The sequence below is a fragment of the Scardinius erythrophthalmus genome (assembly GCF_964197995.2).
Source record: "Scardinius erythrophthalmus genome assembly, chromosome: 24".
Classification (NCBI taxonomy): domain Eukaryota; kingdom Metazoa; phylum Chordata; class Actinopteri; order Cypriniformes; family Leuciscidae; genus Scardinius; species Scardinius erythrophthalmus.
Window position 1 is genome coordinate 9,973,884 of NC_138244.1, and position 15,559 is coordinate 9,989,442.

The following is a 15,559-nucleotide window of genomic DNA, read 5'->3' on the forward strand; positions in this document are numbered from 1 at the left end:
CAGTGACATGTAGTTATCCTTTAACAGTTACACCAGCAATTGTCTACCAGCAGTTACACAAGCCTGTGTACAGATGCTTCTGAGGACATTGTCTTTTTTGTAAAGTGCAGGTTTATGTCAGCAAATTAAATTCAGCTTTAATGGATTTACAACAGTGCACTTAGACGTTTGGTTCACTATGACCTGCCATAACAGTATAATGTGTGATTCTGTGTGGGGAAACAACAGATTTCAAGAGCGGTCTGCACTAATATTATGTTTAAATCTAGAATATATGTTTAATATGCAACTTGTGTTTATTTATGTTTTTGATGTTTTTATATCATATATCAAGAAAATATTTATATTAATGTATTTTGAATGTATTTTAGTGATTTGTTTTTCCATATTTTTTCAACCAATGTTTCCATATTATTAAAATAATGTTTTTAGAAATATAGTTGCACAGTATAAATATACATATAAAATACTTTATTCCAGTGTTTTAAATGTTTTGCTTGTCTCTTTTCTAATATATTTGGGGTAATTTTTGAACGTTTTGGTAATTTGCTAAATATATTTACAATATGCCAATAATTTAACCATTAGAATGTAATCACATCACTGAAAAAGTGTAGAACAGTGAGTAACAGCAACATTTTGATAACACATCAGGCATCAATGACTTTCTAAACCCCTCTGATATTTCACATGCCCTCTCGTACACTGTGTTAATGGATGACACATTAATTCATGTGGGAGGAGAGACTTCCCATTCTTTAAATAAAAAAGTTGTGCAGATGTCAGTTTCACTCCTCTCATCCTGTCATTCCTCAAGCATGGGAAAGGGTTTCTACCTGAGTAAAACTGTCGGGATAGTACTGATTGTGGTAGGTGCTGCAGCAGTAGCCACAATCATCGCCCTCTCAGTGGTCTACTCCCAAGAGAAGTCCAGGAGCAATGAAGTTAAACCCACAGCTGAGGTAACCACATCAGTTCCACCAACAACAGCACCATCCAATGAACCATGGGACCAGTGGCGCCTTCCTCAAACTCTAAGTCCACAAACCTACAATGTGACTCTGTGGCCACGGCTCACGCCGGATCAAACCGGGCTCTACGTCTTCACAGGGATGTCCAGCGTGATCTTCAGATGTGTGGAAAAGACAGACCTCATCATCATTCACTCCAACAAGCTGAACATGACAAAGCCAGTCACCTTGACAGCACATGGAAGCAAGCCAGCTCCTTCCATAGACTCAACAGTGATGTACCCAAAAACACAGTATATGGTGATTAAACTGAAAGAAAGTTTAACTGCTGGGGAGAGCTATGAGCTCTACACAGAATTTGTGGGTGAACTTGCAGATGACTTGGGCGGCTTCTACCGAAGTGAATACTTTGACGAGAATGGAGTGAAGAAGTAAGAAGTTGATCTGTCCTATATGTTCCTTCTGTTCTGAAAGACATTTCGTATATAGTTAAATCTCTGTTCTTCTTCAGAGTGGTCGCAACAACCCAGATGCAGCCAACAGATGCCAGGAAAGCGTTCCCTTGCTTTGATGAACCCGCAATGAAAGCGGTATTCCACATCACTATTCTCCATGATCAAGGAACCACGGCCCTCTCCAATGGCGTTGTGATAGGTAAATTAACACTTTATTCTGTATAGGAACAGTGTTAGGGAGGCTGCTTTAAAAACACAGCTTGCCAAGCTACAAGTTATTTAGAATTTAAAAAAGTTGAACTACAGTGAAGTCACTGCTATAAAAAAGTAGTTACCTTGATGATACTTTTGAGAGAGAGGAAACTTCAGGATAAATTGATTCACTAAAATTAATCAGATGGTCCTATGCTAGAATGAATTAGACTTTCTTTTGTAACACTATGTAAGAAGACTGTGAGAGTTAACATGTTTGATTATTCCTATAGCTTAAAAACAGTGATGTAGTGTTTGATACTCGTTTGATAAGGTAGTTTATTACTGGAAAAAAACTATGGACTCTTTTCACAGACTGTGATGATGCCTTTTCAGTTATCAACATCACAAATCTAGTAAAGTTTTTTATATTTTCATTTTAAAAAACATTAGAGCAAGTGGTCTTTCTCTCTTCTGACCAATGCTACTGGAAATGCTATCTTGGATTTTTTTTCTTTTGATATTGGAGCAAAGGGGAATACAAAACTTTATATTTGCTGTCATCTCCAATTCACCCCTTTATATGTTTACCCAACTATGACGACTTGCGCTTCTGAGAACCCCAGACATGTGAAAAGAGTTTATACTGTTGTAAATATAAAAACTATTAACTATACTATAGAGAAGTGTGATTAATTAGTTTCCTTTATTCATTCAAATTGATTTCAAGAAATTGTTATGAAAATCCATCTGATTGAGTTTTATCATCAATATCTCTTTTTGACTTTCAGACGAGAGTCAGATGACGGTGGATGGCACTACTGTAACCAAAACAGTATTTGCACCCACAGAAGTAATGTCAACATATTTGTTAGCATTTATTGTCAGTGATTTCATCTCCATTGAACAAATAGGTGCAGATCCACAGGTAATTATCTTTTCACAAGGTCTACAGAGAAAACTAAGTTATCTTGCCCACCAAGATCATTTAGAAAAAATGTCCTAAAAAATTCCATACTGTCATTTATACAAACAGATTCGAATTTTTGCCCGCAAAGAAGCCATAAATGCAGGACAAGGACAGTATGCACTCAATGTGACAGGACCGATTCTCAGATTCTTTGAGGAGTATTACAGAGTCCCCTATCCGCTGCCTAAATCAGGTAAAAAGAGCCTATGAGCAAGATATTATTAAAAAAAGGGTTATTTAGTTTGTTGATTGTGTTATGACCAATATTTTATGAGGCAATGAAATAGTTTTATTATTGAAATGACAGTTTAAGTAAGATTATGTTACTACTTAAACCTTTTAGATGGTTTTTAGAAGTTTAACTCATTCCTCAAAATGTTGCACAGATCAAATCGCCCTGCCGGACTTCAATGCCGGTGCAATGGAAAACTGGGGCTTAATCACATACAGAGAGACGGCCCTGCTGTACGATGAAAAAATATCCTCAAATGGAAACAAAGAGAGGATTGCTGCTGTTATTGCTCACGAACTTGCCCATCAGGTATGATCAGGAGTCCTTTTTTCCAATTTGAATCTCTAAATGGAAAACGATTTACAGAAGTTTTTTTTAAATCAACTTAAAGGAGAACTCCAGTCAATTTTAACATTGAGCTCATTTTATTGTACATTTGGAGTGCTGTCAATACAGAGAACAACGACAAAAACCGGTGTTGCCTACACCGAGTTATTCTATTTTTAAAATTTGCACCCTGTTGACTTCAATGGGGCAAGTACTAAACCTGCTTTTAGCCTCTTAACATCCTTGAAGTTGTTAAGTTGTGAAGTGGTTGAAGTTCAAAGTAGTCGATTGCCGAGTTCACGCGCATAGGTTTAGTTACCAATGATCACGCACGTGAACTCGGCAATCGACTACTTTGGACTTCAACCGAAAAACAGGATGTAAACACAGGTATTTGCGCTGGCTTAAATAACATCATTTTTATACATATATTTCACATCTACTGCAGTCAGATTCACTCGTGTTCACTCTGAAGAAATCACTCACATTTTCTGTGACACATCAAGGATGTTAAGAGGCTAAAAGCAGGTTTAAAACTTGCCCCATTGAAGTCAACAGGGTGCAAATTTTAAAAATAGAATAACTCGGTGTAGGCAACACTGATTTTTGTCGTTGTTCTCTGTATTGACAGCACTCCAAATGTACAAAAAAAGCTCAATGTTAAAATTGACCGGAGTTCTCCTTTAACAACTGTAAAGTTTACTTTTCGCCATCTTCCTGTTTCTTTTTTAGTGGTTTGGAAACCTCGTGACTATCAGGTGGTGGAATGACCTGTGGCTCAATGAAGGTTTTGCATCTTACGTAGAATATCTTGGGGCGGATGAAGCTGAGCCGGAATGGAACATTGTGAGTGTTTGAAGCTAAAGCCAGGGCAATAATGCTAGATGCTAAAATCTATCACTAAGAGCAGATGAAATCATAACTGACTTCTCTATTTCTATCCCACAGAAAGATCTGATCGTTCTTGATGATGTGCACAAAGTTTTCGCCATAGATGCACTGGCCTCGTCTCACCCTTTGTCATCTAAAGAAGAGGAGATCCAAAGACCGGAGCAAATTAGTGAAGTGTTTGATACCATCTCCTACAGTAAGGTAGTGTGGGAACTGTTTGCTAAGTTTCATAATCAAGAACATGCTGATTACATGTGGTTGGTCTGATAACATGCAGTCTTTTCCTCTAGGGGGCATCAGTACTTAGGATGCTATCTGATTTTCTGACTGAGCCAGTGTTTACTCAAGGCCTCCAAGTAAGCTCCCTTTGAATGCTTTTCCTTAGTGTGCCGTACAATAAAAATGTAATATGTTTTTGATCTAGAGAATGTTTTTGTACATTCACAACAAATTTGTTTTTTAACAGACCTATCTGGATCATTTCAAATTCAGCAACACGGTGTACACAGACCTTTGGGACCATCTACAAAGGGTATGTTGTAATTCAACAAGAATGATCAGCAGTATAATTATCAGATTTGTTGGCACAAAACACAAGCGCTCATATTTGAAATGTTGTAGGCTGTGGACGAGACTGGCTACCAACTGCCCAAAACTGTGCAAGAAATTATGGACCGCTGGGTTCTTCAAATGGGCTTCCCTGTGGTCACTTTTGACACAACAGCTGGCCAGATCACACAGGAGCATTTCCTCCTAGACCCTAACAGTAAACCAGACAGGCCATCAGAGTTTAAGTATGTAAAAAATATTTTTTTCTAAAAGCACCTATTACTGATTTTAATTATGGCACCATTTACTAGATACTTTAAGAATTAGATACACTATACCTAAGAATTACTAAAAATACTAATATCAGAATATTCTTTATTTTTTATTTTTTAGCTATGAGTGGTTTGTACCACTTACATGGACAAAGACAGGAACAGAACAACCCATAAGATGGCTGCTACAGAAAACTGGTGAGTTTGAAGATGACACTCACATTCACAATTATATTTGTTGTGATAGTGATAGTTCACACAAAAATGAAAATTCTGTCATTATTTATTTACCTTCATGTTGTTCTAAACCTGTATGACTTTATGTGGGACTCCAAAAGAGAAGTTTAGCAGAATGCCACAACTGCTCTGTTTTATACAGTGACAGTGGATGAAGACCAAAGCTTTCAAAGCTGCAAAAAAAAAAGTATTACATACCATTTGTATTCTATATTCCAAATCTTCTGAAGGCGTTTGATAACTTTGGCAGCTGTGGTCAACATCCACTTTCATTAAATGCTTTTCATTAAACAGCTTGGACATTCTGCTAAATATCTTTCTCCTTTTTCCCACTGAGAAAAGAAAGCCATGATAACGATGACAGATTTTTCAAGTTTGTGTGAACTTTGCACTTAATTATATTTGCAAATTATCATTGGATGCTAATAAAGGACAATAGTGTATGCTTTAACATAAATCTGTGTATTTCCTTTTCTAAATTAGAAAAAGCAGATGAACTGAAAACAAATGAAAATGACTGGGTTCTGGCCAACATCAACGTGACAGGATACTACAGGGTTAACTATGATCAAGTAAACTGGGAACGCCTACTTAATGTTCTCCAGACATCCAGACAGGTAAGAATAAATACATGTATTAAAAACAAAGGGAATATTGTTAAAGATACTTTAATTTTAACTTACTTTGAAATTTTGATGTTATTATTCAGCATAATAATTGACAGCAATCTTTTTCCATTTAGAACATTCCAGTTATTAACCGGGCACAGTTAATTGATGATGCTTTTAACCTGGCCAAGTAAGATCCAAACTTCATTCTTCAAACTTAGGAGTGTAATTCCCAGTCAGTCCAAATGCTAAAACGTATCTCCGCCCTTTACAGAGCAGGAATTATATCAACAACATTAGCTCTAAGAACCACACTGTTCCTCTCCGATGAAACTGAGTACATGCCTTGGGAGTCTGCTCTGGACAACCTGGACTACTTTTACCTCATGTTTGATCGCACAGAGCTGTACGGCCCTATGCAGGTAAGCTTCGTCTCTGGATATTTCAGAACATCAACTGAACTAAGCTTCTGACATCTAACATCTAATTCTAACATCACATTATTTCAAACCTGCAGGCGTATGTTGGACAAAAGGTGGCACCTTTGTTTAAACACTATGCAGATCTTACAGATTGGAAGGATGTGCCACAAGGACACACTGACCAGTAAGTCCTGCACATATAGAGGCTTAATTTATATTGAGATAAATGCTTAGATTTGCTCTCAAGTCTTTATTCACTGTATTAATGCCCTTGTATCTGCAGATATAATCAAGTAAATGCGCTCAGAGTTGCCTGCAGTACTGGTTTGGAAAACTGTACGACTCTAGTAAAAGATTGGTTCCAACAGTGGATGGAAAATCAAGATGACAACCCGTGAGTTTCAATCAGGAGTAAATAGAAATCTTAGAGAGTGTCTGATTATCTTTCCTGAGTGCATCATAGTTAAAATGTATACTGATGCAGATATACTTAGTTTCAAAATATTATTATCATTATAAATGTTTCTAATGTTTCTAATAATCACTGAAAATACATATATATATATTTTTTTTTTTGGGGGGGGGGGCAACTTTAAATGCATAAGGATATATATATATAGATATATATCCTTATGCATTTAAAGTTACCACAAAAAGTATTTGGATATTTTAGTTACACTTAAAAATGTTTTAATGTCATTGCATTAGAAAAAAATTCACAAAATGAAAGTATAAAGCAATAAATATGTTTAAAATGTTTTTAAAAGATATATATAAAAAAATATTTTGGTTGTCAAACATTTTTAGAACATGTCTGTAAATGTAATAAATTATTTATAAAAAAATAATGGCTCAGAAAAGTTAGTTTATTAGAAAAGGTTTAGAATCATTTGACACCTGGTATATATACATAAATTATTTTATTTTATACATACCCAAACACTGCAAAATATATGTTTTTTGGGGGGCACTGTATTTTGTTTCATGAGTCTTTGCAGTATATCAGTACTTTTATAGATTGTAAAAATATCAGCTGATTATCTTAAATTAATAGATTGCCATTTAACTGTCATTTTTAATAATCTGTCACTATAATTTTTTTCTCTGCATCAGTATTCACGCCAACTTGAGGTCGACAGTGTACTGCAGTGCCATTGCTGCGGGTGGTGAAAAGGAGTGGGACTTTGCTTGGGAAATGTTTGAAAAAACCAATGTTGCTTCAGAGAAAGATAAACTGAGAGCTGCAATGGCATGTGCCACCAAGCCCTGGTTACTGAACAGGTGAGCTCACAGGTTAATGCTGACAATTACAAGCTTCTCTCATTGTATTTAGCTAAATACATGTGCTTTGATTGATGTTGTAGGTATCTCAGTTACACTTTGGATGCAACGAAAATTCGGAAGCAAGATGCCACCTCTACCATCATCAGCATTGCAAGCAATGTGGCCGGCCAATCGTTGGCTTGGGATTTTGTTAGGGCCAACTGGGAGTACATTTTCAATCAGTAAGAAACAAATACGGGGGACTATGCTATTACTTGCTTAAAAATACAAATAGCAGTTTTCTATAGCTACAATATCCACTGTTCATTCTTCATTAGGTACGGAGGTGGATCTTTCTCTTTCTCCAATCTGATCAATGGTGTCACAAAGAGATTCTCAACTCAGTTTGAACTGCAACAGGTATGTGATCTTCCCCTTTTTTTATTAACATCTTGTACAACAGATACTTATATCTGAATGTTTCTGAATCTGTTTTGTTTTAAAAACACAGCTGATACAGTTCAGGGATGACAACGCCAACATAGGTTTCGGTTCAGGAACCCTTGCCATTCAGCAATCCATCGAGAGGACTAACGCCAACATCAAATGGGTCGAGCAGAACAAAGATGCAGTCTTAGAATGGTTCAAAAATCCATCGTAAACCTGAAAGATGAACATACTGTAGTTTGCTTGCTCTGAGGATGACAGTAACACTGGGACATTGTTTTGCCTGGCCTAGAGGGTTTTAGCATGAAAGAAAATGATTATTTATTATTCAGGATGTTCTAAATTGCAATATTTTCCAGAGCTTCTTTCTTCCTATGATGATGTACAGTATATACATTTTTCTTTAAAGTGTGCCTCATGTTCTAATTGTTATTTCCTTCGATTATTTTTTGTAAAAAGATAAAGTAATTTTGTAGAATGAATTAAAATGAACTGAATATGCAAATAGTAGAAATCTTTGGTATTTATCATTTTCATATTTTGTCTAATGAAAATAAACACTTAAATCCATGAACTATCTTGTACTTTTCTAGCCAATTTTCAAACTTTTGTATTGTAGTACTTTATATGTTACTGTGTAGGATATAAACTTATTTTTTATTAATATTTTACACTGACTCATCAAAAAGGTTAAATTAAATGAAAACATTTTAGATTATATCAGATGATTTCACAGCTGTGACGCTGCCATGCTTGTTTTTCTAAGCTTCTTCCCACGATTTTCTGCATCACATTTTACTAAAGAGTAATGGCTGCATAAACATGTCAGGAAAGACACATGCCATAATATATTATCTTAGTGCACCTCAACTTATCAGGTTACCAGGTTCTTTCACTGGCTAGTCTCAGTGTTAATGGATGAGCCATTATTCCCCTTTGGGAGGAGAGAAGGTGGGAAGAATAAATAAAATGCCATCACAGTTAGGTCTGATCTTTGCTGACCTGTGGTGACAGTGAACATGGTGGGAATCAATTTTAGTCCAATGTGTGTTGGGTGCACTTTACTGGGAATGGCATCGCTGGCCACCATTGTTGGGTTGTGGACCATTCAACTCCTTCCTTCTACACAACCTCCTGCTGAGCCCTGGAAAGATTATCGTCTACCAGTCACGCTGGTTCCAGACTACTACAACATCACTCTCTGGCCTCGACTTCAGCCGAACATTTATGGCCTCTTTGTGTTCACTGGAAAGTCCACGGTGATCTTCAAATGTCTGAGGGAGACCGATCTCATCCTCATTCACTCCAATAAGCTAAACCTGACCTCAACAGATGGATATCTGGCCAAACTCTCTGCGATTGGTACTGTGGTAGCGCCATCAATACAGAAAACATGGATGCAGGAGACGACGCAGTACCTTGTCATACAGTTGAATGGAAAACTGAAGGCTGGAGAGCTCTATGAGCTTTCCACAGAGTTTGTGGGAGAACTTGCAGATGACCTGGCAGGGTTCTACCGGAGTGAATATTATGAAAATGGAGAGAAAAAGTAAGTCCAACTATACTTTTTGAGATCTGAACACAGATCTGAAATACAACCAGTCAGGAACTCTAAAATAAACTCTCAGGTGGCAGATGAAAAAAACACCTGAGATATCAAGATCAGCATCAAGGCTATTGCAGTTGGCAGGTCACATGTTTGTTTGATGAGTCTCTTGGCCGCTTTATTTCTGTTAAACCTTTGTACCTTCATATAAAAGGGGAAGATTACTTACTGGATCCATAAAGCCGCTTTTTTATGTGTTTGAGCATTACATAACATCCAGAAGGATTTCTCATGTGTGCACACATTGTTTGGACACAGAAAATACTGTTCCCCAAAATGGTATACTAATAACCCAATGCTTATTTTATGGTCTGTACCTACCTCTGGTGTTAGGAACACTTTATCTTAGCGATTTAATGATAATTATTTCCTCCAGGATAGTTGCCACCAGCCAGATGCATCCCACACATGCTCGCAAGACCTTCCCGTGTTTCGATGAGCCTGCAATGAGAGCAGTTTTCTACATCACTCTCATCCATGACAGAGGAACTGTGGCCCTGTCCAATGGAATGGAAATTGGTCAGTTTCTACTAAAGACAGTTTCACACTCTTTTTGACTATGTTAACTACCATAGGCAAGGGCAAACATGGAAAACATTTACTGAAGTTTACAGTATTACATTTTCAATCTGCTTTCTAAAGACCGGTTGGAAATTATGAGATTAATCATATTTCATTCTATCGGCAGCCCTATTTTTTAAAGTGTAATAAAAATAAATGTAGTTGTGCATAGTTTAATTTATTTATTTTGCTTTAGGTACTGTAATAGCGTGCAGAAAATTATACAATATCAAACAGTTTAAAAGTTTAAAAAGCCTTGAAAAGGCAAAAAGGCATAGATACTGTATATGGATAGATAGATAGATAGATGATCTAATTTACTGCTTGTTTTCCTCATTCAGAGAAAGTGGACACCGTTCTTGATGGACATCCTGTTACTGTGACAACATTTGAGCCCACAAAGAACATGTCCTCATATCTATTGGCACTTGTTGTCAGTGACTACACAAATATTACATCAGCGAATGACACCTTGGTATGGCCATCAGTCGCCTTTTATGAGCAGTATAGCCGCTTTAAAAGATAAAAATCTTACATTTATTGACCACAGAATGAGCTTTACAGCATATCTGCTCGTGTTGCATATTACTAAATTGTTTGCTGTGAACAGATACGAATATGGGCTCGTAAGAAAGCCATTGAGGACGGCCATGGTGATTATGCTCTGAATATAACTGGGCCAATCCTCAAGTTTTTTGAAAACTATTACAGTGTCCCATATCCACTCTCTAAATCAGGTATGTTTAAGCATCTAAAATCATCTCATGAAGATTATAGCTTTGGGAAGAAAAAAAAAATACGTAAGGATTTTTAATTCTCTACCTTGAAGACCAGATTGCCCTGCCTGATTTTTACTTTGGGGCGATGGAGAATTGGGGGCTGGTGACATACAGGGAGACAAACCTTCTATATGATCCAGTCATCTCCTCTAATGCAAACAAAGAGAGAACGGCCACCATTATAGCCCATGAATTGGCTCACATGGTACTTGTATTTATAAAATTATGATATGAGAGGTTTTAAATGGCTACACTATGTGTTATATAATAATAATAATATGGCTTGTTTGTTTTATGGTCAGTGGTTTGGTAACCTTGTGACTCTAAAGTGGTGGAATGAAGTTTGGTTGAACGAAGGTTTCGCCTCTTATGTGTCGTATCTTGGTGCAGACTTTGCTGAACCGTCCTGGAATGTGGTGAGTGTTCACAACTTTAACACACTAACTAACTTCTAATCAGTCATAAACATTTATTTACATCTTTTAAAGTGTATTTTGTATTACTGCATTAAACTAATTTCATGTTCATATCGTTCATAGCATGACAAAATAGTAGTTTAGTAATTTGCCTTGGAAAATTTGAACAAAGTAGGCCCTGCCCTGTGTACCTGTCGCTGAAATGCGGCCCATTGTGACACATCTTCATTTTGGTGACCTGTGTGGAGACCATAGACTGTAAAAAAATAAGTAGAGACCTTTACAGTCTATGGTGGATACATTGAGGGTTTTAAGAATGGGAAAAAAAACTTTGTTGAGGTGAAATTTAGGGGACACATTACTCGCGCCTTTTGTAATTTTCCTCAGGCGACCATTGGACTTTATACAGACTGTGATGACGCGTTTTAACGGACATCAACATCGTAAATACTGCAAAAAATGTTGTATAATTATTTTTATTTTTTTTAATTTATATTTTTTTAAGTAGCCTATACATTTATATCATTATTTGTATTATATTACCTTTGCATCAAGTTATAAAAAAACTAGTTAACGCTGCTGTGGGGGTGATGGTAAAATTGATTTTCTTTTGACTTGCGTTATCAATGTCTCTATATTTTGTTCTTCTTTTTAAAATTGTGAAAACAATATTATGGATATGTTCTTAATTATGAGAACATTTATAGAAAAGACTCATTTGTTGCTTGCTCACCTAGACAGATATTCTTTCTCTATTAACGCTCCCACAGAAAGACTTGATCATCCTTAAAGACGTACACCGTGTTTTTGCTGTGGATGCTCTGGCCTCCTCCCATCCCCTGTCTTCTGAGGAGAAAGATATTATAAAACCAGAGCAGATCAATGAGCAGTTTGATACGGTCTCCTACAGTAAGGTGCTGGGCGTATGATAGACTCCACTGGGAAAAATTAATTGATTATTACTACTTTTAAACTAAGTGTTGTGTTTTTTTCTCTGTTAACCTGCAGGGGGCGTCGGTGTTGAGAATGCTATCAGACTTCCTTACAGAGTCTGTGTTCGTACAAGGACTAAATGTGAGGAAATTACAATGCAGTTATGTTACATCAGATAATAAAAATCAAAAAATCAAATGTTCTTTTAATTTCTGATATCTGTGAACCCCTCCCCCCCAAAAAAGACATATCTGACCATGTTCGCCTATCAAAATACAGTCGGTGAAGATCTGTGGAATCACCTTCAAACTGTGAGTTGCATAAAAAAAGTAAACTCATACTTACATTATTTGACTAATATTTAAATATAATAATATTAAAATGTACTCAGAAGACCAAACTAACTCAAAACATGTATCAATACTGCCCTCTATTGGTTGATTAATCACTCTCATTTAACATCTCTAGGCTGTTGATAAAACTGGAACAGTTCTTCCCTTAAGAGTCAAAGAAATCATGGACCGCTGGGTTCTTCAAATGGGCTTTCCGGTGGTCACAGTCAACACTACGTCAGGCCAGGTCTCTCAGATGCACTTCCTTTTGGATCCTGAGTCTTTATTGGAGAGGTCTTCTCCATTCAAGTAGGCCTAAACTCATCTCCAAAGCTATCAGAGCAGAAAGTGTTGTGTTTAGATCTGTTTTCTTTAGTGTTATATCTATTTCTACTCATTCTTATAGTTATGAATGGATTGTACCCATCAACTGGATGAAGGCAGAGGTGGAGCAGTCACGCTTTTGGCTCTTGGAAAAAACTGGTATGAACAAAAATAATTAGTCAATTATTTAGTTTTTATGGTGGCATTTTGATCTTTCACCAGGCTCTGAATTGGACAAACTCACTTTTTTTTACCTATATAACATAATAAATGAACTAAAATAATAATCTATTCGTAGGTTTTAACAATGATATGAAGACGACTGAAAATGAATGGGTGCTGGTGAATCTGAACGTCACAGGATATTACAGAGTGAACTATAACACTGAGAACTGGGAGCGTCTCCTGAATCAACTGACTGAGAAACATGAGGTAAAGACAGAGACGTGTCATTGAAATCACAGACCCAGTTCTAATTAATACATTTGACCACATTTATCTCTGTATTTCTTTCTTTTTTAAAGGTCATCCCAGTCATAAACAGAGCTCAGATAGTGGATGATGCATTTAACCTTGCAAGGTAAAAATACATAGAGCAAAAAAATAGAGAATTAGGTGCAATATTATTTATTATAGTGTAATATAATTTTTTATTTGTGTATGCACATTTAAATTAAGTTCCACACTGAATCATAATTCTTTTTGAAGGGCGAAGATAGTTCCTGTCACTGTAGCGCTAAAAACTACAAAATACTTAATTAAAGAAAGGGAATATATGCCATGGCAGTCTGCTCTCAACAACCTGGATTATTTCTACCTAATGTTTACACAAACCGATGTCTATGAACTTCTACAGGTCTGTAAAATACTTCACATATATTGAAAAAAACATTCTTTCTTAGAAAATGTGTATATTGATTCCAGATTAGTGTGAATTTTGAATTTATTGTTGTAGAACTACACCAAGAAGCAGGTGACCCCACTTTTTGAACATTTCAAGAGTATTACTGAAGATTGGTCACGTGTGCCCTCTAGCCACACAGACCAGTAAGAATCCAAAACTTTTTTTAATGCAATCATTGATGACAATTTCATTTCATTTTTTTTGTTGTTGTTGCTGAAATTATCTTTATTAAGAGAAATCATAAACTACTGGCACATATTTGTTATTCTTTTTCCACTGTGTAGGTACAATCAAGTTAATGCCATTAGATTTGCCTGCGGCACTGGTGTAAAGGAATGTCAAAATCTTACCACAGGCTGGTACAGACAGTGGATGGACCAACCAAACCACAACCCGTAAGTTTACCCGCTACAAGGAGGGCCCTAAGTATTTTGATCTTCCAGTCAAGCAATCCAATATAAAACTGCAGGAGATATGCAAGACAAGCAGAAGTCTTCTCAGTCTGGCCATATTTCATAGATCTAATTCAGTTCTCTTTTTGAAAGGATTCACCCCAATTTGAGGTCTACAGTGTACTGCAGCGCTATTGCCACAGGGGGCGCTGAAGAGTGGGACTTTGGCTGGCAGATGTTTAAGAATGCCACCATCGCGATAGAAGCTGACAAACTCATGTCATCCCTGGCTTGTGCAAAAGATCACATGCTTTTAGAAAGGTTTGCAAGATAGTATTTTTGGGAACATACAGACAATTTTAAAAGGAATAACTTATTTTATTGTCATAAATATAGGTACCTTGAGTACACGCTTGATGCATCAATGATCCGTAAACAGGACGCTACCTCTGTCATTGTGGATATTGCTGGCAACCCAGATGGTCAAACATTGGCTTGGGACTTTGTGAGGAAGAACTGGGCGTTTATGTTCACAGAGTGAGCTTTATGAACAACACACATACTGATACAGAAATGGTCATGGTCATTTTAATTAATTTGAAATGCAGTTTTAATCTGATGACCAAAATGAGTTTGTGTCCCTAGGTATGGTGTTGGGTCCTTTAACTTTGCCAGCCTTATAAGTGGTACAACCAAATCATTTTCAACTGAATCAGAACTTGAGCAGGTGTGTATTTTGTATTGCTACACAAATCAGTAACATTGTTAGAATTTAATTCTATTAAACTATTAAACTCTATTTATACATTTCTGTTTTTGTTTTTCATATCTCTACATGTGAAAAGCTTCTGCAGTTTAAGAGTGACAATTCAGCGATCGGCTTTGGATCAGGGACAGCGGCTCTGGAACAGGCCATTGAGAAGACTAAAGCAAATATAAAATGGGTGTCTGAAAACCAACGAGAAATCACAGACTGGCTGGTGGCTGAATCTGCTTAAAAATATATGACACTGTACAAATTATGTCAGTCTCCTGTGTATCTCTATGTGTGATGATATATAAAAAACATAAAACATTTTTGGTCAACCAAAAAGCATAACCAGGTGGACTGTGTATACTGAGAAAAAAAAAACTTTTAAAGTACTTCAATGTTTATCCAGTTAATTTGAATGGTTTGTTAAATAAAAATTTGCTCTGTAATAAAATAAATACTGTGAGTAAAACATTATTGCAGAACCACAAAGAGATTATCATATAAGCTACTGCACATTCCTATTTGTGTGCATTCATACTAGATTGTGCTTGCTGTTTTGCATAGGAGTTTTCATTTGAGAATCTGTCTGGCTATATATTCAGTATATGTGCCTATTTCATATTTTTTTTGTATTTTTATTGATTGCTTGTGTGAGAAACAAGGCCATTGATGACGGGGGGGTACTGAGAGAGCAAATATACATTAAAGATTATTTGGTTTAC

The 15,559-nt window shown here is 36.4% G+C and overlaps 2 protein-coding genes across 2 annotated transcripts; both read left to right on the top strand.

Annotated features, from left to right (window-relative positions):
• Nucleotides 1–796: 796 nt before the first annotated feature.
• On the top strand, nt 797–8,408 carry anpepb.1 (alanyl (membrane) aminopeptidase b, tandem duplicate 1). The gene is made up of 20 exons (XM_081355641.1): nt 797–1,402; nt 1,483–1,625; nt 2,410–2,546; nt 2,655–2,781; nt 2,975–3,129; nt 3,880–3,993; nt 4,096–4,239; nt 4,329–4,394; nt 4,505–4,570; nt 4,660–4,832; nt 4,981–5,057; nt 5,580–5,713; nt 5,839–5,894; nt 5,979–6,126; nt 6,222–6,310; nt 6,410–6,520; nt 7,240–7,407; nt 7,491–7,631; nt 7,728–7,809; nt 7,901–8,408. Exons 1-20 carry the CDS (start codon nt 819–821, stop codon nt 8,048–8,050), a joined length of 2,865 nt encoding a protein of 954 aa, XP_081211767.1. The 5' UTR covers nt 797–818; the 3' UTR covers nt 8,051–8,408.
• A 430-nt stretch (nt 8,409–8,838) lies between these two features.
• LOC308684434 (aminopeptidase N) lies at nt 8,839–15,559 on the top strand. The gene is made up of 20 exons (XM_081355642.1): nt 8,839–9,385; nt 9,819–9,961; nt 10,345–10,478; nt 10,614–10,740; nt 10,833–10,987; nt 11,085–11,198; nt 11,969–12,112; nt 12,207–12,272; nt 12,377–12,442; nt 12,600–12,772; nt 12,870–12,946; nt 13,086–13,219; nt 13,312–13,367; nt 13,496–13,643; nt 13,743–13,834; nt 13,976–14,086; nt 14,237–14,404; nt 14,480–14,620; nt 14,729–14,810; nt 14,929–15,559. Exons 1-20 carry the CDS (start codon nt 8,856–8,858, stop codon nt 15,079–15,081), a joined length of 2,814 nt encoding a protein of 937 aa, XP_081211768.1. The 5' UTR covers nt 8,839–8,855; the 3' UTR covers nt 15,082–15,559.